The sequence below is a fragment of the Ursus arctos genome, unplaced genomic scaffold, assembly GCF_023065955.2.
Source record: "Ursus arctos isolate Adak ecotype North America unplaced genomic scaffold, UrsArc2.0 scaffold_32, whole genome shotgun sequence".
NCBI lineage: Eukaryota > Metazoa > Chordata > Mammalia > Carnivora > Ursidae > Ursus > Ursus arctos.
Genome location: NW_026623008.1, coordinates 21233120 through 21258350, shown reverse-complemented (window position 1 = coordinate 21258350; position 25231 = coordinate 21233120). Strand labels below are relative to the sequence as shown.

Below are 25231 nucleotides of genomic sequence, written 5' to 3'. Positions count from 1 at the left end.
CACACAAATCCAATTTAAAAATAGGCAGAAGACATGAACAGACCTTTCTCCAAAGAAGACATCCAAACGGCCAAAGACACAGGAAAAGATGCTCAAAGTCACTCATCAGGGAAATGCAAATCGAAACCACAATGAAATATCACCTCACACCTGTCAGAATAGCTAAAATCAAAAACACAAACAAGTGCTGGCAAGGATGTGCATAAAAAGGAGCCTGTGCACACTGCTGGTGGGGATCCAAACTGGTGCAGCCGCTGTGGAAAACAGTATGGAGTTTCCTCCAAAAAAAAAAAAAAAAAAAAAAAGACCTACCCTATGATCCAGTAATTGCACTCCTGGATATTTATCCAAAAAATACAAAAACACTCATTAAAAGGGATACATGCACCCCTACGTTTACTGCAGCATTATCTACAATAGCCAAATTATGGCAGCAGCCCAAGTGTCCATCGACAGATGACTGGATAAAGATGAGGTGTATGTATACACACACACACACACACACACACATACACACACACTTTTTAGCCATAGAAAAAAATGAAATCTTGCCATTTGCAATAACATGGACAGAGCTAGAGAGTATAATGCTAAGCAAAATAAAGCAGAGAAAGAGAAATATGATCTCACTTGTAGATAGAATTTAAGAAACAAAAAGAAAAAAAAGACAAACTAAGAAACAGACTCTTAACTATAGAGAACAAACTGATGTTTACCAGATATGGGGGGGGGGGGCTGTAGGGAAAATACTGGAAGGGGATTAAAGAGTACATTTATCATGATGAAAAATAAAATGATTTTTGAAGACAAACCCCCCCATACTGAAAAAATAATACTTCAAATAGCAACGATGAAATAAAAAAGACTGTTCAAGTAGATTTAAAAACAAGACCCAACTATATGTTGTGCACAAGAGACCCATTTTATTTACAGAGAAACATTAAAAATAAAAGGAGAGGGGCACCAGGGTGGCTCAGTCAGTTAAACAGCTGATTCTTTTTTTTTTTTTTTTTGTAAGATTTTATTTTATTTGACAGACAGCCAGTGAGAGAGGGAACACAAGCAGGAGGAGTTGGAGAGACTGAAGCAGGCTCCCAGCGGAGCAGGGAGCCCAATATGGGGCTCGATCCCAGGACCCTGGGATCATGACCTGAGCCAAAGGCAGACACTTAATGACTGAGCCACCCAGGCATCCCTAAACAGCTGATTCTTGATTTCAGTTCAGGTGATGATCTTGGGGCCTTGGGATCAAGACCCACACTGGGCTCTGTGCTTGGTGAGGAGTCTGCTTTTCTGCCTCTGCCCCTCCCCCTGCTCATGTGCATGCTCTCTCTCTCCCTAAAATAGATAAATCTTTATTTAAAAAAAAGTAAAAGAATAGAGAAAGATACAACATGGTAACTGAAATCAAAAGAAAGCTTGAGTAGCTATATTAATTTTAGATAAAGCACACTTCAGAGCAAGGAAAACTACCAGAGATGAAGAGGGACATTACATAATGATAAAGAGGTCGCTTCTCTAAGAAGATGTAAAAATTCTTCATGTATATGCACCTAACAAGTATTGAATACATGGGGTAAAAACTCCTAGAACTGCAAGAAGGAAAAGACAAATCCACTATCACAGTTGAAGACTTCAACATCCCCCTTGGTAGGTGACAGATCCAGCTGGCAGCAAATCAGTAGGGACAGCCAGTTGAACTGAACAGTGTCCTCAATGAACTAAATCTAATTGACATTTATAAAATACTTCATCTAACAACAGAATACATATTCCTCTCAAGCCTATATGGAACGTTCACCAAAATAGACCACATTCTAGGCCATTAACAAAGCTTAGCAAATTTAAAAGAATGAAATCATGTTAAGTATGCTCTCAGACCACAATGGAATTAACTAGAAATCAACAACAGAAAGATAGCTGGAAAATCCTCCCAATACTTGGAGATTAAACAACATGCTTCTAAATAACACAAGTCTCGAGACTTCTCGAGAAATACTTTGAAGTAAATAAAAATGCAACCTAAAATTTGTGGAATGCAGCAAAAGCAGTCCTTTGAGGAAAATTTATAGCATTAAAAATGCACCTATTAGGGAAAAAAAGGGGTGCGGGGTGCCTGGGTGCCTCGGTCACTCAAGTGTCTGCCTTCAGCTCAAGTCATGATCCCAGGGTCCTGGGAAGGAGCCCCAGCATCAGGCTCTGCACTCAGTGGGGAGTCTGCCCCTCCCTCTCCTTCTGCCCCCCCCCCCCCCCCGCTCATGCTGTCTCTCTCAAAGAAATAAAATCTTAAAAAAATAAAAAATAGGGCACCTGGGTAGCTCAGTTGGTTAAACATCTGCCTTTGGCTCAGGTCATAATCCCAGGGTCCTGGAATTGAGTCCCACAATAGGCTCCCTGTTCAGCAAGGAGTCTGATTCTCTCTCTGGCAAAAATAAATAAATAAAATCTTTAAAAAAAAAAAAAAAAAAAGAAGAAGAAGAAAAAGAAGAAGAAAAGAAAAGGAGTGCCAACTGGCTCAGTTGGTGGAATGTATGACTCTTGATCTCAGGGTCACAGCCTCAAGCCCTACAGTGGGTGTGGACCTAGCGAAAAGAAGAAACAGAAAAGATCTAAAATCTGTAATCTAAGCTTCTGCCTTAGGAAACTAGAAAAAGAGCGAAGTAATCCAAAGTAAGCAGAGGGCAAGAAATAATAAAATCATGCAGAAATCAATGAAATTGAAAACAGGAAATCAGTAGAGAAAAAAAATCAATGAAATCAAAGAATGATTTTTTTAAATTAAACTTCTAGTTAGGCTAACAAATAAAATAAGACACAAATTATTAATATCAGACACGAAAAGTCTATCACTACTAATCCTGTGAACGTTAAAAGGATAATAAAGGAATATTATGAACAACTCTCCATCTCCACAAATCTGATAATCTAGAAAAACACAATCTACCAAAACTGACATAAAAATAATCTGAGGGGCGCCTGGGTAGCGCAGTGGTTAAAGCATCTGCCTTTGGCTCAGGGCGTGATCCCGGCGTTCTGGGTTCGAGCCCCACATCAGGCTCCTCCACTGTAAGCCTGCTTCTTCCTCTCCCGCTCACCCTGCTTGTGTTCCCTCTCTCACTGGCTGTCTCTCTCTGTCAAGTAAATAAATAAAAATCTTTAAAGAAAAATAATAATCTGAGTAGGCCTATATCTGTTAAAGAAATTGAATCAATAATTAATAACCTTCCAAAACAGAGAGCACCAGGGCCAGATGGCTCACTGGGGGAGTCTATCAAACATTTAAGAAAGAAATCATACCAATTCTCAATCTCTTCTAGAAGACATGCTGAGGAAATGCTCCCTAACTCATTTTATGAGACCAACATTATCCCAATATCAAAACCAGACAAAACATTACAAGAAAGGAAAACTATAGACCAATATTCATGAACACAGATACAAAAATCCTCAACAAAATAGTAGCAAATAAAATCCAATGTTGTATTGAAAGAATGATATACCACAACCACCATTCCATGTATGCCAGGCTAATTCGATATTCAAAATTCAATTGAAGTAATCCATCACATGACAGGCTAAAGAAGAAAAATGACATGAGCATACCAAGAGGTGCAGAAAAAGCATTTAAGAAAATTTAATACTCATTCATGACAAAAACTCACAGCAAACTAGGAAAAGAAGAGTACCTCCTCAACTTGATAAATCTACAAAAGACCTCCAGTTGACATCATACTTAACGGTGAGAAACTAGATGCTTTCCCCCTAGGATCAGCAACAAGGCAAGGATATCCCCTCGCACCACTCCTAGTTAACATCATACTAAAAGTCCTAAGGAATGCTGTAAGACAAGAAAAGGAAATAAAAGATACAAATTGAGAAGGAAGAAATAAAACTGTCTTTATTCACAAATGATATCATCTTTGCAGAAAAACCTAAAGAATTGACATAAAAACTCCTGCTACTAAAGCAGGTTGTTTTCAGGATACAAGAACATTGTACAAAAGCCAATTGCAGGGGTGCCCAGGTGGCTCAGTCAGTTAAGTGTCTGCCTTCAGCTCGGGTCATGATCCCAGAGTCCTGGGATGAGCCCCACATGAGGCTCCCTGCTCACCAGAGAGTCTGCTTCTCCCTCTCCCTCTGCCCTTCACTCCCCTCATGCACGCTCACTCTCTCAAGTAAATCTTAAAAAAAAAAAAAAAAAAATCAATTGCAGGGGTGCCTGGGTGGCACAATCAGTTAAAGTGTCCGACTCTTGGTTTTGCTCAGGCCCTGATCTCAGGGTTGTGAGATCCAGCCCTCCAACGGGCTCCACACTCACCAAAGATTCTGCTTAGGACTCGCTTTCCCTCTCCCTCTGTCCCTCCCCACCCCATCTCAAATAAATAAATAAATATTTTTTTAAAAGTCAATTGCAATGAACAATTTGAAATTTAAAAAAAATACCATTTACATTAGCCCACCCCTCCCAATGGAATACTTATGTATAAATCTAACAGAATATGTACGAGCTCTCTGGTGGAAGAAATCAAAGATCTAAAATGGAGAGGTATTCCATGTTCATGGACTGAAAGACTCAATACTGTTAAAATGTCAGTTTTTTTTTCAATTTAGCCACAGATTCAGTGCAAACCCAATCAAAATCCCAGCAAATTATTTTGTGGATATCAACAAACTGATTTTAAAATTTATATGGAAAGGGGAAAAAAAAAGAATAGCCAACACGATATTGAGGGAGAAGAATGAAGGCAGAGGACTGAGCCTACCTAACTTCAAAACTGACTATAAGCTTTAGTAATCATGACTTAGTTGTACTAGTGAAACAAAAACCAGAAACAAAAACAAAAAAACAAACATAAAACTGATCAATGGAAGAGAACAGCCTAGAAACAGACCCACACAAATATAGTCAACTGATATTTGGCAAAGGAGCAAAGGCAATGCAATACAGAAAGGACAGCCTTTTCAACAGATGGTGCTGGAACAAATGGGCATCTACGTGGACAAAAATGGATCTAGACATAGAGCTTTACACCTTTCACAAAAAACTAGCTCAAATTGGATTACAGACCTAACCATAAAACACAAAGCTGCTGCAAGCTAGGAAAAAAATCTACGTGACCTTGCATTTAGCAATGATTTTTTATTTGTTTTATTCTCATTTAAGCAATCTCTATAGCCAACGTGGGGCTCAAACTCACCACCCCAAGATCAAGAGCCACATGCTCTTCTGACTGAGCCAGCCAGGCGCCCCTTGGCAATGACTTTTTAGATATAACACTAATAGCACAATCCATGAAAAAAAAATTGGCAAGCTGGACTTTATTAAAATTAACAACTTCTGCTCTGTGAGAGGCACTGCTCAAAGAATGAAAAGACAAGTGACAAACCAGAATTAAATATTTGCAAACTACACACAGATCCAACACAGGACTTGTATCCAAAACACACAGCTCTGAAAACAGAAAACAAACACCCAATTAAAAAATAAGCAAAAGATCTGAACAGACACCTCACTGAAGAATGGCAAAGAAGCAAATGGAAGGACGCTGCACGTCCTAGGTCACCAGGGAAATGCAAAGTGCAACAGTAATGAGATACCACCGCACGCCTCATGAAACAGCCACGGTCCAATGCGCCACAACACCAATGCGGACAAGGACACAGAACAACGGGAAGTCACCGATGCAGGGAGCGCGAGATGCTGCAGCCGCCTCGCAGCGACTCACGAAGCTGAACGTCCCCTGACCAGCCAGCCGCCGCGCTCCTGGGCATTTACCCAAAGGCGCTGAAAATGTAGGTCCGCACAAAAGCCTGCACGGGAACGCTTACAGCGGCTCTCTTCGTAACTGTCAAAACTAGGAGCCGCCAGGCGCGCCTAGCTGGCTCAGTCGGTAGAACCCGCGAGCTTGATCTCGGGGTGGTGAGTTCGAGCCCCATGTTCGGTGTGGAGCCTACTTAAAAAATAAACAAATTTTTAAAAAACCTGGAAGCCATCAAGATATCCTTCCAGAGGTGAAAGAGCAGATAAATTGTGGTGCAACCATACAGCGAATGTTACTTGGCGATAAGAAGTGAGCTCTCAGGCCCCTACAAGGCAAGGAGCAGCCTCAAATGTTATCACTAAGTGAAAGATGCTGATTGCCATGTCCACATAGGGTGAGATCCCAACTCTAGGACATTCTAGGAAAAGGCAAAACTGTGCAGACAGTGGAAAGATCGGTGGTTGCCAGGGGTTCAGGAAAAGGGAGGGAGGGACTCCATGGGGCACAGGGGCCTTGTTAGGGCAGTGAAACTATTGTCCGGGAGACAATACGCACTGACGCACGTATGACACCATGCATTTGTCAAAGCCCACTGGACGCACAACTTCGCCAACCCTGCCGTGAAGTGCGGGCGTCAGGGAACAGCACTGCGTCAGGACCGGGTCCGCGGCCGGAACACACGCACAGGCGCTTCTAGGCCTTTTAGCTGCCCCTTCTTCATATTCCGCAGCCTATGGACTAAAGTAAGGTCAGCAAAAACCAGCCTCTGCCTTACTCCAGCCTGTGCCTATGTTCATATGGCCCACGGCTAAGAATTCATTTTACATTTTCAAATGGTTGAAAAAAACTATTTCATGATACATGGAAGTTATACAAATATGAGCTACATTGCCCACCCTGGGTGCCCGGCCCTGTTTGTTTGTGCAACACGCAATAGCTCTCAGGTTCGCAAATGTTCACTGTGTGGCTCATTTTGGGGTGGAGAATATTTATACTTTTGTGTGTCTCCTTACAGAAAGTTTGCTGACTCCCATACAAAATGGTAAATTTAACCACAGCCTACATATGATAATGAGGAAAAAGGGAAGGAAGACTATTAAAAATATACACATGGAGGGGCGCCTGGGTGGCTCAGTCAGTTAGGCGGCCAGCTCTTGATTTCAGCTCAGGTCATGATGTCAAGGTCCTGGGATCGAGCCCCGCATTGGGCTCCCTGCTCAGCAGGGAGTCGGCTTGAAGGTTCTCTCTCACTCTGCCCCTCCCCCCTCAAATAAATCTTTATATGTATATTTTATATATATCATATATATGATATATATATATGATATGTATATTTTATATATATCATATATATGATATATATATGATATATATATATATGAATGGATCTATGCTGTATGTAAAAAGTAAAAACAGGCGTAAATACAGGTATGGTCCTATTTTATTATAACCAGTCAGAAGGCCTTGGCTGACCTTATTCTTCCCTCCTTCGTGGGTGAATTTCAGTGACGTAAATAATACCTCAGCAAAGCTGAGGCTTTAAAAGAAGGCTCTGCAGGCCACCCATCATCAAGCTACAGGACAATCATTATGTCCCTGGTGTGACTGAACTCATCAAGTTCATCTGCCCAACACACAGCAAAGCCAATCACAGGAACACCGAGTGTGCGGCAAGAAAAGGGTTTATTCGAGAGGCAGCCCAACGGGAGACAGGAGGCAAGGCTCAAATCCGCCTCCCTGGAGCGGAAGCGTGAGGGGTATTTAAGGCCGGCAGAAAAGGCCGGGTAAAAAGTTTGCAGCCGCACTTCTTAGTCCTACTGGTCACCGGTTTCGATCCCCACCACCTTCTGTTCATTCCTCACTCACAAGGGAATTGGGACTACGGCCACTCTAGTTCCTTCCTGCTGAAATGGGGTTAGATCGGGGTTAGATGAATGGAAACTTTATGTATTGGGAAGTATTCTTTGATTTCTTGGGACCAGCTCTCCAAAATAGTAATTTCAGGTCCTTCAGCGGCTCGCTAGTCCGAGCAGGGTTCCTTCTGATGTTCTCCTTGACGGGGTGCTGGGAACCTGAGGGTTCTTGGGGAACCAGCTCAATGTGGTGCTGAATCCACAGCTTAATTCTCTTCCGTCTCACCAGAGAATGGCTGGTCAACAGCACCTCGGAAGAAGTCCTGACCTGTGAGGTCGGAGTGGTCCACCAGGTGCCTGCTCTTCTGGGTCTTCGGGACACCACGTCTCCAGTGTTCAGGCAGGGGTAAGGGCACATCGGTGGCGTTCATCGACCTGCCAGAGCAAACTTCGAGTATTTCCCAAAGACTGAATGTACCTGATGGCATCCAATTCCCTAACGTGAGCCCCATCGGGAATGCCTAAGTCATGAAAAGAGCATGGAAGGCGTCTTCCATATACTGGTTCGGAGGGGCTGAAACCATGCCTGCTCCTAGAGGCCACTCGCCCAAAGCAGGGCAACCAGCAAGGCTTTTTTCCAAGTTGGTTTCACGGCAAATTTTTTGCCAGAGTTATTTTAAGTAGATGGTTCCCTTTTCCAAGAAGCATGTCATTTCCCATGAATGCCCAAGACACTGGACACTTAGTGTGACTTTCAGCACAAACGCCACTCCCTTGTCACTCTGAATTGCTAGCAGCAATCCAAATGTAGGAATTATTTTAAAGTGTTTTGGGACGCCTGGGTGGCTCAGTTGTTAAGCGTCTGCCTTCGGCTCAGGGCGTGATCCCGGCATTATGGGATCGAGCCCCACATCAGGCTCCTCCGCTGGGAGCCTGCTTCTTCCTCTCCCACTCTCCCTGCTTGTGTTCCCTCTCTCGCTGGCTGTCTCTGTCTCTGTCAAATAAATAAATAAAATCTTAAAAAAAAAAAAAAACACTAAAAAAAAATGAAGTGTTCTGACAACTTCTGAGGCCTTCTCAGAATGCATGGAAAAGCTGCGATCCAAGGCATACAGGAATCTACAGGAACTAGCAAATATCAAAAATGACCGGTTGGTTTTGGCACCGCGGTAAACTCTACCTGCCAGGCTTCTCCAGGTCCGGTGCCTCCAAGTTGTTCTAGAGCTCTGGCTTGGAGCCCCTTCAGGTGGAGTTGGGGGCAGGCAGCAGCAACTGGGTACACGTCCCCAGTCTGCAACTTGAAGGTCTCCGGTGATCTTTCACCGGACCGGAGTGGCCCACAGAGCGACGGGCTTGTAAACTCCTCTCTTCTCAAGGTCCCCAAAATATCCTGAGGTTCCTGCAGCTGCCAGGAAATGACCTTCCCTACTCACCTGATGAGGCTGCTGGGAACTACGCAAGCTACCAGGCCAGCTTCCCAGGGGCCACTGGTCCCATAAAGTCAACCTTAGTTCCCAAAAGCCGTCTGGTCGTGTCTGAGTCAGTACTTGTCTCTCTCAAATATGACAGACATTCCAGTCGAAGGCTTGTCCCATGATGTTTCCAATTGTGTCACTGTTATTGTTATTATTATTATTATATTATTATAGTTCTGCTTTACTACAGTAAGATTTGAAAACACACAAGATATCCAGGGAGAAAAGCAAAGCAGTAGGAAGTACTGAGAGCACAACTGTGCTTTAACTTGGGTCTTCGGTTTCTAATTGTTTCTAATCAGACTTCCCAACAGCATCCGCCAGCGCTACCAACACGTCGGATGCTAACGTTAGAGCGATACACTTCACACTGGGCTCGTCAAATACCCACTCCATGAATTCACCCTGGGTTTCATCTGGGTTTTTCATAAGGAAAGAGGCATATCTGTGATTCACAATCAGAGTCAGTTCTGAAGACTTAGATACGAAATATTGCCTGTCAATTTTTAAACTGAATTAAAAAAAAAAACAGTATAGGGGCGCCTGGGTGGTTCAGTTGGTTAAGCCTCTGCCTTCGGCTCAGGTCATGACCCTGGGGTGCTGGATGAGCCCCACATCGGGCCCCCTGCTCAACAGGGAGCCTGCTTCTCCCTCACTCTCTGCCTGCTTCTTGTCCTGCTTGTGCTTTATTTCTCTGTCAAATAAATAAATAAAATCCTTTTTAAAAAAAAACCAGTATAATTTCTTCTTTAAAGCAATTTTATAGACATGGGCAGTCTAGTCAATTTCATAGTGATGTTGGTTGAACGTGATACAAAGGAAATACAGGTCTTTTCCAGGACGATAGGGTAGATAAAGGAAGCTTTAAGAATTCATGAGAGGGAAAAAAGGTGATAAAAACTAGACTTCTTTTTCAGATGTCTTAAAATTTCTTTTTTAAAGATTTTATTTATTTATTTGAGAGAGAGAGAGACAGAGATAGCAAGAAGAGAGCATGAGCAGGGAGGAGAGGGAGAAGCAGACTCCCCACTGAGCAGGGAGCCCGATGTGGGGCTCGATCCCAGGACCCTGAGATCATGACCTGAGCCAAAGGCAGATGCTTAACCAACTGAGCCACCCAGGTGTCCCACAGATGTTTTAAAATTTCTATAAAACTTATTGTTCTAAAATTAATCATTTAACTGCGGTACATAAAATACACAGAATGCATTGCCTGACATCAAGATGGGAAACCGTCTCTTTTATATAATAAAATCCTCTTCTGGTCCATCTTGACCCAAGTCCCGGGTGTCCGATGGCCGATTTCTCTTGAGAGGCCTAAAGTTGTAATAAAAAGCATTGTTTTCATTGACTGCTTGGTATTCCCGTTCAATTTCAGTGAAGAAGCCACTTCTAGATCCTGATCCAGAGCCAGAGCGGGATCCAAAATAGCTCTCAGAAAGAGGGAAGACACCATTCAAGTTCTGGGACCTTGTCATTGAGGCAGGGTCGGTCCTTGGAGGAAGGATTCTGTTGGATTCACCGGGAAGTAGGCTGAATGTCAGTCCCTTCTCCTCAATGAAGTTTGCAGAATTACCGTCAGGACTGCGGCCTAGCCACTGGTACCCAGCTCTCCGCACAGGACAACCTTGAACTGAAGAATCCAAACCCAGGAGGAGGGCAAGAGCCAGGAGCAGCTGCATGCTGACCAGCTCGCCTCGGTGCCGCTGCCTGCACACCGGCCTCGCAGTTAGGAAATGCCGCAGCGTGCACTCTGTCCCTTGTAGAAAAAGTTCCAAAACCTCAGACCCTGCCCACAACACATGTCACAGTTTCCTCTCTCCTCTCCTGTCCCTGGCTGTGTCCTGGCCCAAGCTGCACGGCCTCCAACTGGGTCTTGTCACAGGGAGAATAGATCCTTTCTGAACTTATGGAAATCCATAGGCTGCCAAAAGAATATGAGAATACTCGCTGAGAGTTTCTGAATCTTTCAGGGATGGAGTAGGGACAAAAGATAAATGTTTTATATGTGTTTACATAGGAATGTTTTACCAAACTTCTAAAAGTCCAAGATAGCTTAAGAGAGAAAATGTTCTTAAATCTGGAAGAGCAGACATCAGGGAACCAGCAACGTTTCAAACAAGAATCATTAAAATATATATAAAATCAACACCTTTCCTATTACTACTTTTGGGATATCGTCTTCCAGAAGTTTGGGCATTGTTTTTTCCATATTCTTTAATAATCCCAGGAGGTCCCAGGTAGTCGTTCAGCATAGTTTACTAGTTTGAAAGTGGTAAACCTCTGGGCCTTTTTGCAAGAGGTAACCTTGGTCATTTAGTGATCCAACAAAATTTTCAAAATCAGCATCCTGAAATGTTTACGGCTTTTCGGCGATCTGCGGACGGTGATGAAATTGACATCCTCAGCATCTCTGTTGGCTGCTTCCTCCCTCCACTCCAACCTTGTCTGGGCCTCTGTTAGACAAACGAGAGATCCCAGTAGTGACTGGTGGGCCATCTCACCACTGGCTCTGTTTCCAGAGCTCAGGGTAAAAATCTTGAGGAATGTGAGCACTTCCGTGGGTAGCCATGGACGGACGTACTGCCAAGCATCACCAGCGTACTTTCTCAGTCGCTGCTGGGGGTCAGATCTCGGGTTTCTCCAGGAACCGCCTTTACTCTTTCTCCTAATGTTTCATCAGAAACCACTTCCAGTACAGAAGTATTTGAATCTTGACAATTCGTATGAGCTGCCACGGTTCTCCGCATTCCAGCTCTTCATGCAATCCCACGTTCAGACGATAAGTGGTCATGCTTCACCTTGGGAGTGCCCCAGGCTAGAGACCAAGTCAACCCTGGACAGCAAGGCGCTCCCCCTTTTTCAATTCTCAGAAGCCGTTTGTCTTTACAGTCGTGCCCCCCAATTGGACTTGGAGCAGCAAGCCTGGACGTTCCCGCAGGAAGGCGCAGAACCACGCCAGCCTCAACGCTTCGCTGCTGCGTTACTTCTAACAAGACGTCGCGTGGATTATCCATCTTCTCGGTTTCGTCTAGTCCACACCTACTGGGATCACCAAGCAGTAGGGCACCAGCTTCCAAAGCGAAATCTCCGGAAGAACTAGCTTCCGAACGAGTGACCGTCAAGCCAGAGGTGTGGTCTCACCACAAACACACGCCCCATGGAGCAACGTGCTCGCTGCTGTAAGCTCCGACTCGTTCCCGAGCCTGCAGCTCCGACTGCAAAGACACGGGGTCTCCTCAAATCGGAATTCTGTTCTTGACACCTGCCTGTTTTTGGCTTCCCCCAAAGAGTGCTACTGCCGAACCTGCTTTAACCAGTTCATGAGCAGGGGCCCTGGCTGGCTCCGTCAGAAGAGCATGCGACTCTCGATCCTGGGTGGTGAGTTCGAGCCCACGCTGGGTGTAGAGATTATTTAAAAGACTAAAACTTGAAAAAAAAAGTTCATAAGCAAAAATAGCAAGGCAAAGCAGGCTGACAATGAGTTTAAACAGGGTTTCAGGCGTGTCTGGGTGGCTTAGTCGTTAAGCGTCTGCCTTTGGCTCAGGGCGTGATCCTGGCGTTATGGGATCGAGCCCCACATCAGGCTCCTCCACTAGGAGCCTGCTTCTTCCTCTCCCACTCCCCCTGCTTGTGTTCCCTCTCTCGCTGGCTGTCTCTCTCTGTCAAATAAATAAATAAAATATTTTTTAAAAAATAAATAAACAGGGTTTCAGCCTCAATCTCTTGGAGGGCATCAAAGTCTTTAAGTCAGAACCCCATCAACGCTCCACGCTTACACCCATCCTCAGAAGCCTTTGTTTTCTGTCTTTTGCTCTTGCTAACAAAATCTCCTCCAGGGTACAAAAGGAACTGCCTTTGTCATTATTCCGAGAACCTTCTTTGGCATTTGAGACTTTGACAGCTCAACTTCCTCAATTCATCCAGTCCCGTGTTATCAAATCTTACTCTGTTTGAATGCAGTCTTCCATTAGTTCCAGAAATTATCAGAACCCCGTATTTGTCCAAGTCTTCTCCATGAATCTTCTTAAAACTGAGACATATTTGCAAGAGTGTCAGAGTAAAGCACCAACAGCAAATGACGAAAAAACTCAAAACCAGCTGTGGTTGAAGATCTGGTTAGAGTTCGTTACAATGCAATCAACAAGGAAATTGGTTATTTTTGTGACACATAACACTTTAATAATTAGAATTATAAGTGGTGACATTATACCAGGACATATCAACTCCTGAAGAATTCTGGAACACTGACATCTACTCTCCAATGCTTCCCATGTAACTGGACACAGCAAATAAACCCAATTAGAAACAAAACAAAACACTTCATTTACAAGTTGAATTTTGGGAAGTTTATCAGAAATCCCAGAACATTTTAAAGCACATGACTAAAAAGGATCACAAGTCATTACAAAACTGAATACTTAATGATCTATCCCACTGAAGTGACAATAAGAGATTCTAAAGGCAAATACAGAGGGTTATATAGTTGTTAGCAAAACTTAGCTCTTTTAATAGCGAGAAGATTCAATTTTAAGTAATCAAAGACCTAACAAGGACAAAACATGGAAACTTTGTTTTTCTAGGAAGATTACATGAAAGATAAAGAAAAACCTTTGTTCACAATTTCTTATTAAGACCAATAACTAAGAAAACCAACCTTTTTTTTTTAAGATTTTATTTTTAAGTAATCTCTACACCCAATGTGGGGCTTGAACTCACAACCCCAAAATCAAGAGTCTCATGCTCCACCAACTGAGCCAGCCAGGTGTCCCCGAATATCATTTTAACAGAGAGAAAAACCAAATTCCAGTCTTATACTGGTTTACTTCTGATACCAAACTCACTCATTCCAAAGAGATGAATTTTTGTTTATTTGGGTTTTAGGGGTTTTGGGAGGGGGGCAGTGGGAGAAGGCGAGAGAGAATCCCAAGCAGGCTCCATGCCCAGTGTGGAGCCCAGTATGGGGCTCGATGTCATAACCCTGAGATCATGACCTGAGCCAAAATTAAGGTCAGACACTCAAGTAACTGAGCCATCCAAGCATCCCAGTTTGTTTTTTTTCAAGGTTCTATTTATTTATATGAGAGAGAGAGAGAGCACAAGCAGGGAGGAAGGGGAGAGGGAGAGGCAGACTCCCCACTGAGCAGGGAGCCCCAAGCAGGACTCCATCCCAGGACCCTGGGATCATGACCTGAGACGAAGGCAGGCACTTAACCGACAGCCATTCAGGCCCCCCGTTTATTTTAAAGTAAGCTTTAAGTAAAAGTGGGGTTTGAACTCATAACCCCGAGATCAAGAGTTACATGTTACACCAACTGAACCAGCCAGGTGCCCCAATAATAAGATGAATTTTTTCTTTAATTATGCAGTCCCTTCGTTTTCCTTCCCTGTCATCTCCCACGTCGATACGTACTTTTTTTTAAAAGATCTGTTTATTTTTAAGATTTATTTATTTATTTGCCAGAGAGAGAGTGCACAAGCAGGGGGAGGGCAGACAGGAGAAGCAGACTCCCTGCTGAGCAAAGAACCCAACATAGGAATCAATCCCAGAACCCTGGGATCCTGACCTGAGCTGAAGGCAGACGCTTAATTGACTGAGCCACCCAGGTGCCCCTTGTTCATCAATTTTAGAGAGAGAGCGCTCACAGTGGGAAGGGGCAGAGGGAGAGAGAATCTGAAGCAGACTCTGCACTGAGCACGAAGTCCCACGCGGGGCTCAGTCCCACAACCCCCGAGATCGTGACCTGAAACAACACCAAGAGTCGGGCACTGTATCAACTGTGCCACCCAGGCACCCCGATACACACTTGGGACAAGAACACGCAGGGCGGTGCGTGGATCTGAGTCCGTGTGGGTGCTGGGAGGCGTCGACCAGAATCCCCACCAGGAATGAAGGGCTCTCAGCTGTGGGGAAGCCGCCAGCAATCCTCCCCGCTCGGAGGCCATCGGGCACGGCCCTGACTAAAGACAGCGGCCTTGTCAAGGTCACGCCCTCTTCCCAGGTGCTCACATCCAATGACTATTCATTAGGAGGGTATGAAAGTCCAGCCCGTCGCCCCAGTTTCCGATGGTTCTGAAGGGTACTCTAACTTTCGGAACCCCAGAGAATCAGCTAAGGCTTCTGTGGGTCCACGTCTGCCGGGTGCGGCTCCTCCCCACCTTTCCCTTCCCGGCGCTGATCCCTCCTTAACAAGCTTGTACTAATCTCCGTCATCTTCCTCCATCCCGACCACAACAAATTCCCTCCCGAAGATGCCGTCTCCCAAACCGACAGCTCTGCTTTTCTCAGATTTCGTCCTACACTCTCCCTCTTTAAATAACCGGTCTCACTTTCTTTGCATCGAGCTGTTTCTTTTATTAGTTCTAGTAGCCGTGATTACATTTATTCTTAGCTCCTAAAAACCTTCGTTTGTACTGAGAAGTAGTCATTGTGAGCCGTTTGTTGCGCTGGTGTTTCCGTAGCAGGAGCCGAGCGGATAAACCTATGCTCAGTCATCAGTTACATCTGTTTATTCTCCACAAGATGTGTAGTTTGCCCGTAAAACTATGAGACATTAGACAAAGTTGTAAGGTTTTTTCCCGTCCTAGCGAATGTTGCAGGAGAGGCGGCCCGACTGCGGCAAACACAGCGAACAGAAGTTCTCCATCTACGGCTGACAACTCTACACACACGTTCATTCCCATTCAAGCAACGCCCTTAAATTAGCTTCAGTGTCAAAGCTTCTCCCAGATGATGGGCACCTGAGTTTCAGAATGCCCAATCCTTACAAGTACTTGCCTTTAAAGCAACTAAACGGGGCTCGTTCACAAATCAACTTTAGCAACACCCTCCAGAGGCAGAGAAGACAGCTCACCTTCACAACGTGCTCGGACACACAAACACGCCACCAAGATGCAAACACGATCCTAAAGCCCCCATTTCCAAATACATTACCATCTATGGATCCATTCATTGGTCATTTTTCTCCAGAGTCTAATGAACATTGTGGCCAAGCTTGGCGGCAAAAAGAGGTTGCCCGATTTTGGAGAACACGGCCCCAAGGGCTGCATTCCGGAATCAAACTGTCATTTCCCCACTTCCAGTTAGAACACGGCCAGTTTTATCCAAAGATCCCAAAAGTTGCAGCAGCAGACAGACCAGCCGAAGCCCCGAGCCCCCGGGGCTGCCCCCGCTGAACCAAACGGCTCCCTAGGCTGCGTGGTCTTCAGCAAGAAACGGAAGTGAAGAGGACCCAAACCCCCTCATTACAGGCCACCAAAGGGGAGGCGGCCATCTAGGAGAGCTGGACCAAATGAGAGGCAGGAAAAGATGAGGGGCCGTCCCCCAAGACGTGCTCACCAAGGCAGGTCTGTCCCAACCGGCGCCCCAAACCGCGCATCCTTGCCGCAGGCGTGGAGTTCGGCGCTGAAAGCGGGGGACCCCCGCCGGGGTGGGGCCCTGGGGACGGTCCCCACGACAGAGGCGAGGCGGCCCGGCTGGCCCCCAGCGGCCTCCCTGGAGGAGCGGCAGCGGCGTCTGCGGGCAGGGGGGAAGGTCATGCGCGCAAAGCTGCGGCGGCGCCGCTGAGCCCCCCGGGGCCTCTGCTTCCCGGGCTCGGCGGCGCGCAGGGGAAGCAGGGGGGCCTGCCGGCCCACGAGCAGGAACCCAAGCGACCGGGGAGGGCCGGGCCTAGATCCCGCAGCCCCAGCGCAGGGGGACGGCGCCGCCTCCCCCCAGACGCCACCTGGTCTGTCCCGTCTTGAGGAGGATTTAAAGAGAACCAGACACGGACCGGTAGCTTCAGCAAGTTGCAAGAGAGCTTCACTGTCAACGCTGGCGTCCAAAGAAACTTAAGTCGATCCAAGCTCGGTCCAGGACCACAGAGAGAAACCAGGCGAGGCAACAGGCCCGGGTGTGGCACAGAAGGTTCCGGGCGCCCCGAGGCTGCTCCCCGGTGGTGCACCGGCCAGAAGCGTGCGGGCCGCTCGGGGCGCCAGGCGACGCCGACAAGAGGGCCCTTCGCGGCTGTCTTTGTAACAGCCCCAAACTAGAAGTGCCCCCAAAGTCGGCCCCACGGTGACATGGAGAAGCCGGGGCGCGTCTCTGGCACCGAGGACCCCGCAGGTGGGGCGAGCAGATCACAGTGAGCGAGGCAACAGGGAGACCGCACAGACAAGACAGCCCGACACATGTGAGCACAAACTTTAATTCCACATATATAAGCTTTTCAAACAGGCCACACTAAACCGTAGCTGCTTGAAAAATCTACATTATGCTATTAGAGGTTGTGTGTGCTTTCGGCCTAAGGGAAGGGGGCCCGGGCGCCTCTGGGCGCGCTGGCCCTGGTCTGCTTCTTGACCGGTGGCCAGGACAGGGGACGAGGCCTCCTGCAAGTTGACTGAGCCAACAGTCAGGTGTCACGGCTTTCCCGGAGGTGTATTATACTTCCGGTGCAAGAGTCTCACCGCTAGGCAAGTGGGGATTTAATCCGATCCTATCAGAAGCCAAATCTCTTTCTTCCTGAGATGGAATACTTATCCTCGAGTCCCACTTTCCAGGAACGCAGGGTGTTTCTTAGAGAGTCTCTTCAAAACCTCTGGGACGTTCCTACAGAAATGCAAATTAGAACCCCCATAACCTTGTGTGTTACACCCGGCCTTCAATAGGGAACCTGCGGCCAGAAAGCTCCAGAAGGGAGAGGGAAGTCTGGGGGCTGCAGGGCTTGGACTCCCGACTGCTGTCCTCCTGAGGGGACAACACAAAGGAACGAGCTCCAAGCACAAAGGTGCTTACCCGGTCGGTCGGCAGTGTTTAGAACAGGACGCACAGCGACAGCTGCCCTCGCCCACAGGAGACCCACTCGAGCCAGCCTCCGAAGTCCGCTGGGGTCGCTCTGCAGTCCCCTCCCCTGTTCTGGAATTTATTTCCATGAGAAGTCTTTCAAAGGCTTGCATATTAAATATCATTTACTGATTCACCTTCATTGGGAAGACTCGAATTAATGGAAAAGAAAAATTCATGACCACACACATCAGTAACTACGACGTGGTGTTATTTCTGTCCTTCAGCTGCCTTTAAGTCGACTGTAGATTCTTGCAATGATCCTTCAGGCCTCCGAATGTTTTCTCTCCAGCATCTCTTGGCAAGAGATTTGAGGAGCCTCCGGCAGCATCCCCAGCGGTTCTTCCAAGCCAGAAATCTGTGCTGGACCCGACAGCGCGCCTGGTGCCTGGCAGCTCCCGCAGGGCCACCTCGGCTTAGTGACTGGGGGCGCTAGGGTCCCTGTGAAGAAACTGCCAGGACCTGCGACCGTCCGAGGACGTTTTCTCCTTGTCTTTTGGGCTACTCCTTCTTACTGGAATATCTCTTTGTACCGGAATAAGACATGAGGTTCCTGCAAAATGTCAGTAGAAGGCCAAGTGACTGAGCAAATACTGACCCAGCACCGACTGCACACCTGGCCCCTCGGAGGGGGCTTACACCTGTCAAGTTACCCGGCCTCACCACACCCTCGTGAGGGCAGCGCACTGTCCCAATCTTAGAGGAGGCCATGGGAGATTCTAGGCAGGATAGGACCCTTTCTACCTTCTTGCTGTGTGACCTTGGACAAGTTACTTAATCCTGGGTCGTGGGTTCCCATCTGTAAAATAAGGACAGTAATTCATATCCCTATCTCCCAATTCCGTGGGGAGGCTCAGGAGTCGGAGACCTGGCCTGGAGCCCTGCCACAGGGAGGGAGGCACCTGCTGGGGCCCACTGCGGCCAGGCCACCTGGGGTCCCTAGCATGAGCTGATGCGGATGCCACGGAGTCTGGCTGCTCCCTGGGCCTCTGGTCCCCTTAGCGGTGGTGAGATAGGTCATCGCAAACATCCCAGGATTGTGGCCTGTCTGATAAAAAAGCGAACTTCTACAGGCCTGGGCTGGATGCCCAAGCTAGGGGCTGGGCTAGGCGAGTTTGGTGGGTGGGGCCGGCACCGCAGAGCCCCGAGGCAGGAAATTCAGGGCCAGAGTCTGGATTTAGATCAAGCAGTCCCGGGGCCCAGCCCAGTTCTGTCACTTACCATTTTGGGTTTCTGTGTCTGAGTTTCCTGTGCTGCGGATACGGGAGGCCGTGTTCCAGCAGCGCCTCGAAGAGGCTCCCACGCGGGGTAAATCTGACTCCACCCTCCACCCCCCTACCCCTCACCGGGTTTCGTCCGGTTCGGCTCCGCCACAGAGTTTTGTGTCCTCCCTCCCCACGCCGAGTCCTTTCTGTCGGAGGCCCGTGACCTAGGATGAGGCCCCGGGGAGCACACGTGCGCTCTCAGGATCTCCGGGTGGGGTCCGGGCCCCGCTTCTCCGTTGCAAACGCGGCGGCACTCGGCACCGGGACGCGAGGCGCGCGGGGCGGGGGCTGCGCGGGGGCTGCGCGGGCGCAGGTGCAGGACCTCGCCGCCAGGTGGCGCCGATGCTGGCCTCGGCCGGGCCCCGCCTGCCTGCGGCGTCCAGGCTTCCGCGAGGGCCCCCCACCGGCGCCCCCCGCTCCACCGCGGTGTCTCGGGCTTACTCCCGCCGCCCCCCGCCCTAGGTCTGGCTACCAAGCCCTGGAACCGTAGTCCTGTCTCACCGAGAGGGGGAAAAGCGAATCGGGGCGACCTGACACATGATCGAGCTGTGTGACCTTGGGGCATGTCACACACCCTCCGCGGGCCTTCTTACTTTGACTTTACAAAGTACTTTATTCAAGATCCGGACCCCGTGATATCAACAGAACTGGGACCGGCCCAGGGTGGCAGTGTCGGGGTGGGAGAAACGACCAAATGGTCTGAGAGCCTGAGCGTTGCTCTCTGCGGGGCCGGCTGAAGGACAGGTAGAGGGACGGCGCTCCCAGGGGGCCCCGGCTGCTCTTGGCACAAAGGGCGGAAGACGGCTGGCCCGCATGCTGCCAACTCTGGAGCTCCCTTGCCCCCACGGACCTGCCCTGGAGGATTCTCACCTTGAACCCCAGGCTCCAGAGGGCCAGCCTCTGCTCCCCCACTGCCTCATCAGCAGTGTGATCTGTCATCAAACGGAGGAGCCACATCCCCGTGGTACCCAGCATGCACTTCTAGTTGTCTCCCAATATCCATTTCCCAGCGTCCCTTGGGGCTGGGTGTGGCCCCCGACCTTGTTCTGACCATTGGGAAGGGAGCATTCTGGACGTGTGCGTCGGCGGCTGTGCCTTTGCAAAGAGCCAGGAGCACAGTCCCGTTTCCCAGCCCCATTCTCCCTGGCTGGTCCCCAGACTCAGGGAGGGGGACTAGCGAGCATCTTCAACCTCAAAGACGAGGTGGGTGCCACACCTGGGGAATGGCAGAGCCACAAGATGGAAGGAGCCTGGGTCCTTCACGTGGGTTGGGGGGGGGGGCTCCCTGTTGACTCTAGACCACTCGTGCTCCAGCTAGAAAGTAAAGGAGAAATTTTCTATCTTGCTTCAAGTCACTTGAAGTTCTTCAGTTCTCTGCTAACATCAGCCAGGTCCATCGTTCTGTCACTGAGCTGAACAGTCATTCCGGTAGCTCCTATCGAGCAGGGCCTTCCTCCATGCCAGCCGTGTTGGTGGCTGTCCCGGGCTGTCTACACGGCATGACACACCGCGCCAAGCTCAGTGGCTCACCCCAAACACAGATTCCTTGTCAGTGTTACGTGTCACCACTGCGGGCTGGCTGCCGCCCTGCTGCGTCCCAGGCACATTTCTCTGCACTCCGGTGCTGTTTTCCTACTTTACAGGAAACATGGGGACATAATTCTCTCCGCTGAGGTTTTTCTTATCCCGCGCTTCCTGCTGTGAGCGCTTCCAGACAAAAGGGGGAAGCAGATCTCCACAGGTAAACCTGGGCTTCAGTCTCTTGCTGGACACATGTGTCGTGGCTGAGGCTATGGGGGGCAGGCATGTGCCCCAGTCACATTCCTGGCCCCCAGCCCTCCTCTAAGCTTCTGGTAGATCACCCAACTCCCAAGGTCCTATCCCCACACTCCCCAAGGCTGGCAGTCACTTGTAGGGACCTGTCACCCTCTCCCAGGCATCTGAGAGAATCTACACTTCCTGCCCCTTCCCCTTTGGACCGCCTGAGAGTGGCTTCTCCCTCGAGCTCCCTGATCCCAGCTGAGCCAATCAGAATGTTCAAGAAATTGAAAAAGAACACAGAGATGAAGCAAAACATCGGAGCTAAGCTAAGAGCAGTATCGGTAACAGTGACGGCAAAGGCAGCCGGGGTTTATTTATCATGCACAGGCCCGGGAGTGCTTGGCAAGCACGGAAGCCTGGCAACCCCGTGACACAGGCCACTGGCCTGCAGTCAGATGAAGACACGGAGGCTCAGAGGCCAGGTGACCGTCCTGAAGTTACTTGGGCATGCGTCTCCTTTGGAATTAACCCCTTGAACCGGGCATTCAGTCCTCTCCTGCCTCATCTCCTGCCATCCCCACTGCCCTTCCTCCACACGACTCCTTAATTCTCTCCCTGTGCCCCTCCGGGTCACTGCCCGCTGGGCAACGTCTGCCCGACATTCTTTCCAAGCCTCACCCAAATGGCCCCTCTTCTGGGAAGCATCACTGTCCCTCCTCCGTGGTGCCCTGGGCCCCCAACCCATGGCACAGCCTGGAGATCACATGTGGCGCCCCCTCTTCCATGCAGATCAGCTTCGCTAGGGTAGGAGCAGCCTCAGGGGGGCACCCCGGAATCTGTGCTGGGCCCTCTCATGTGCTACCCCCACTTCATGTTCCCAACGCTTCTGGGAGCAGGGGGCCTCCAGCACCCCTCCGTTCTACAGAGCATGAAAAGGAGTGCTCGGGAAGACAGAGCGATCTTCCCCGGGTCACACAGCCCGTAAGGGGCCAGGCCACAGGTCAAGCCTGAATCACCGACTCCTAAGTCTGCGCTCTTCTCAAAATCACTTCCTTCCTTCCTGCCCCAGGGCCCCAGAGGATGGGGCAAAGCGAGAGAGAGGGGGAAGGGTCAGGGTGGGGGGGGGGGCCAGAGCAGCTGGCTTCAGGGAAGGAACCAGAGGACCTGGGAGGCAGTGGCCAGCTGCTTCACGCTGCTCTGCAGGGGGCAGGCCTCCCCAGGGCCACACCTGCTCCCAGGTGGGCCTGGGGCTCCGTGTCCCCACCTTCTCTCCACGCTCTCAGAGAAATATTACAGGTGCCATGTTCACAGTTTGTCAAGTCCTTCCTCAGGCACATTAGATCAGGCTACTCCCCTGCTTTAAAACCTCCCATGGCTCCCAGTGCCAGAGGGCTGAGCCCTATATCCAGAGCCTGGTGTTCGAGGAGCTCTGCAGTCAGGCCCTGAGCCCTTCATCCCATTCCCTGCTCCCTCTCCAGCACCTGACCCCCACCCCCGCCTCCAGGCTGTCCTCCTGCTGTTCCTGCTCCCTGGAATAACCTCCCGGGGCTGCAGCCTGGGTAACTCTTCTGACCCTGAGACCCAGGAGGAAGGCCCCCTCATCCCTGAAGTCCTCCCTGCTGCCTGCCCCTGACATGGAGTCGGCTGTTGCTTCCTCAACTTTTGGTGGATGGTCTATTCACCTCAGCGCCTGAGGTATCAGGATGAGGCCCTGGGGCTGGCTCCTCGCTGGTCCCCAGAAGAGGGGGCTGAAGAGATACAATCACTGGCCTCACATTCACATTTCATGGGAGAGGAAACTGATCAGAGGCCAGAAAAGCTCCAGGGCTGCCGTGTTTCCTGTGACGTTCCCTCCTCCTGATAGGCCTTTGCACGCCTTGCTACCATTCGCCACTGTTCTGCAGAGGGGGAAACAGAGACACAGGGGTGAACTGACTTGGCCACGGTCACAGGGCTCGTGGGACGTAGTGTAGCGTTGCCTGGGTGACAAGGGGTGATCGTGTCACCTCCCTCTCAGGGTTGTCTTGCACACTTAAGAAGGTAACAGGTATGAAGGGACTGGTAGCCAGGGGGAGCTTGACAAGATGGTGCCGTCCTACTGTCATCCCTCCCCGAGGGACTCAGGCAGGAGGCTGGCTTTGCCCTGTCCCCCAGGAGGGTCTCATCTCCTTGGCCTTCCCAGTGTTACCCAGGCTCTGCTCCTTCTCTTTTCTGGGCTTGGGAGAGCAATGGAGAGGGGGAGCTCATTCTTCCCAAGAGCTTTGCCAGTGGCACAGAGACACCAGGGAAGAAGCCCATCGCCCAGCTCAGAGCTTCCATGGGTGGGGTGATGGACTTGGGGTTCCCATCCCAGCAACCCCTGAAGCCTGAGCCCGGGGTGCGAACCTTTCACTGCGGAGCCTGAAGCACCGCTCTGCCATTCACTGGCTGGGTCACCCAGGTCCCGTCACTGTGCCTCTCTGGGCATTGATTTCTGCCCCTATAAAATGAGGCATTGGGACTGGGACTCTCGATTCCACTTGCCAATTGTTTCTTATTGAATCGGCCCATCCGTTCTTCCTGGGAAGGACCCATTCCAGAGGCAGGAGCGCCAAGGGACTCTGGCGATGTGCCTGAGGTCACCCAGTGAATAAGCAGTAGAATCAAAACCGGGTCTCAGAGCCGTGCTCTCTCCCCTGCACCGGCTCTGGGCTTCTCAGCTGAGGCTGTGGTCCGGCTGGACTGGAGCCACGGGGCGTTCAGCTGTGTGCTCTAAGTGCTTCCGGGGCGGCCAGAGACAAGGATGGCTTTAGAAACCCCTGGGACTGAGGCAGGAAATCCGGGGCAGCCCCGACCCAGCCAGCAGGGCTGCTCCGGAACTGGAGAGAGGAAGGAGTTCCCAGGCCCTGCTCCGCTGTGGCCCCAGGTGGGGCCGTGACATGTGGGGGATGACAGCTGCTCCCTCCCCAGCGTGGCTTTTGGAGAGGACATGGAGCCTCAAGTTGGCAGGGACCTCAGGGTCCCTGTGTCTGGTTCGCTGCCTTCCTGGAGAAGCCTGGGGGAGAAATGTCGACCACCTTGACCCCAGGGGACACCTCGTCCAGGCCCCTCCTGGTGCAGAAGTTAAGGAGTCCCGGTCACACAGAGACAGATCCAGGAGGGAACTGATGTCCCAATATTAAGGCCCCTGGCTTCCCACACACCTGCGCGTCCATAGGGCCAAACCAAGCAGGCCGCATGGAGCTCCCTCTGTGGAGGGGGAGACACCCACCAGCCTGGCTGTGTGTCTGCCCCCAGATCTCGGCCTCTCTGAGCCACTTGCCTCCTCTGTAAACTGGGCCTGTCCCTGGCCTCTCAGAGCTCTCGAGAGAATCAAGTGGGGTTATATTGAGGAAAAGAGACCCCTTTTCTCACCACCACCCCAAATGACCCCAGGGGAGGTTTCTGTAACTCCCAAATACTGTCTTCTGTGCCCCAAACCCCAGGGTCAGAGGAGGGACTGGCTGTCCTGTGGGCAGTCGCTTGCGCCAGATACTCAACATCTGTGTTCTTACTCAAGCTTCGAAATGACACTGGGAGGTAAGTATTCTTACCCCCTTTTTGTGCAGAAGGGGAAACTGAGTCCTTTCCTGCTGTCTGGGCTGGAGTCCCAGGGGTGCAGATTAGGAGAGACCCCCAGACACAGGCCAGTGGAGGGCCAGGGCTCAGGGAGGGGCAGGACAGACCAGTCCTCCCCTCAGAGCTCAACACCGGGGGACACGGGACCCAGGCTCGAATCCCAAACACCGATCTCAGTTCTGTGAGCAGTGCCCCGAAGGAGAGGCTCAGGGGAGGGTGTATAATGGAGGGGTCGGTGAGGGGCGAGGTGGGCCAGCCCTGGGGGCCCACAGAAGGCGCAGAGAAGGTCTGAAGGACGGGAAGGAACCGAGGGGATGATCGGGAGTGGGAGTTCCTGGCAGGAGTCAAGGCAGGGGCCAAGCCCCAAGGCCAGAGCACAGATATGGGGATGGGAACAAGTTCAGCTACCAGGGAGGGAGGAAGGTGAGGGGGCAGGAGCCAGTCTGTGCAGATGAGAAAGGATTTTAAACTCCATTCGGACAACACTGGGGAGCCACTGAGGGTTTTAAGCAGAGTGATTGGTTTAGATCCACGGTAGAAAGATGGTTGGTGCCCCTGTGCAGAACAGTGGCCCTGGGGCAGGCCGAAGGCAGCTGATTGGGGATCCAAAGAGGAGGGTCCACAGCACTTGAAGGATTGGGGAGGATGGGGAAGAGGAGGGAGCCTAAGGTGACCACTGGGCCTCTAGTGGGCAGTG

At 50.0% G+C, this 25231-nt stretch overlaps 1 protein-coding gene and 1 pseudogene across 1 annotated transcript; both read right to left on the bottom strand.

Annotated features, from left to right (window-relative positions):
* Positions 1–9840: 9840 nt before the first annotated feature.
* Positions 9841–10777, bottom strand: LOC113268401 (serglycin-like). The gene has a single exon (XM_044390581.3). The coding sequence runs from the start codon at positions 10770–10772 to the stop codon at positions 10332–10334; it is 441 nt and encodes a 146-aa protein (XP_044246516.3). The 5' UTR covers positions 10773–10777; the 3' UTR covers positions 9841–10331.
* Positions 10778–11406: 629 nt separating this feature from the next.
* LOC113268214 (DNA helicase MCM8-like) lies at positions 11407–13344 on the bottom strand (annotated as a pseudogene).
* Positions 13345–25231: the final 11887 nt, after the last annotated feature.

Coding starts and splice junctions, on each gene's coding strand:
- LOC113268401 (XM_044390581.3), bottom strand. CDS start 10,772: ATGCAGCTGCTCCTGGCTCTTGCCCTCCTCCTGGGTTTGGATTCTTCA.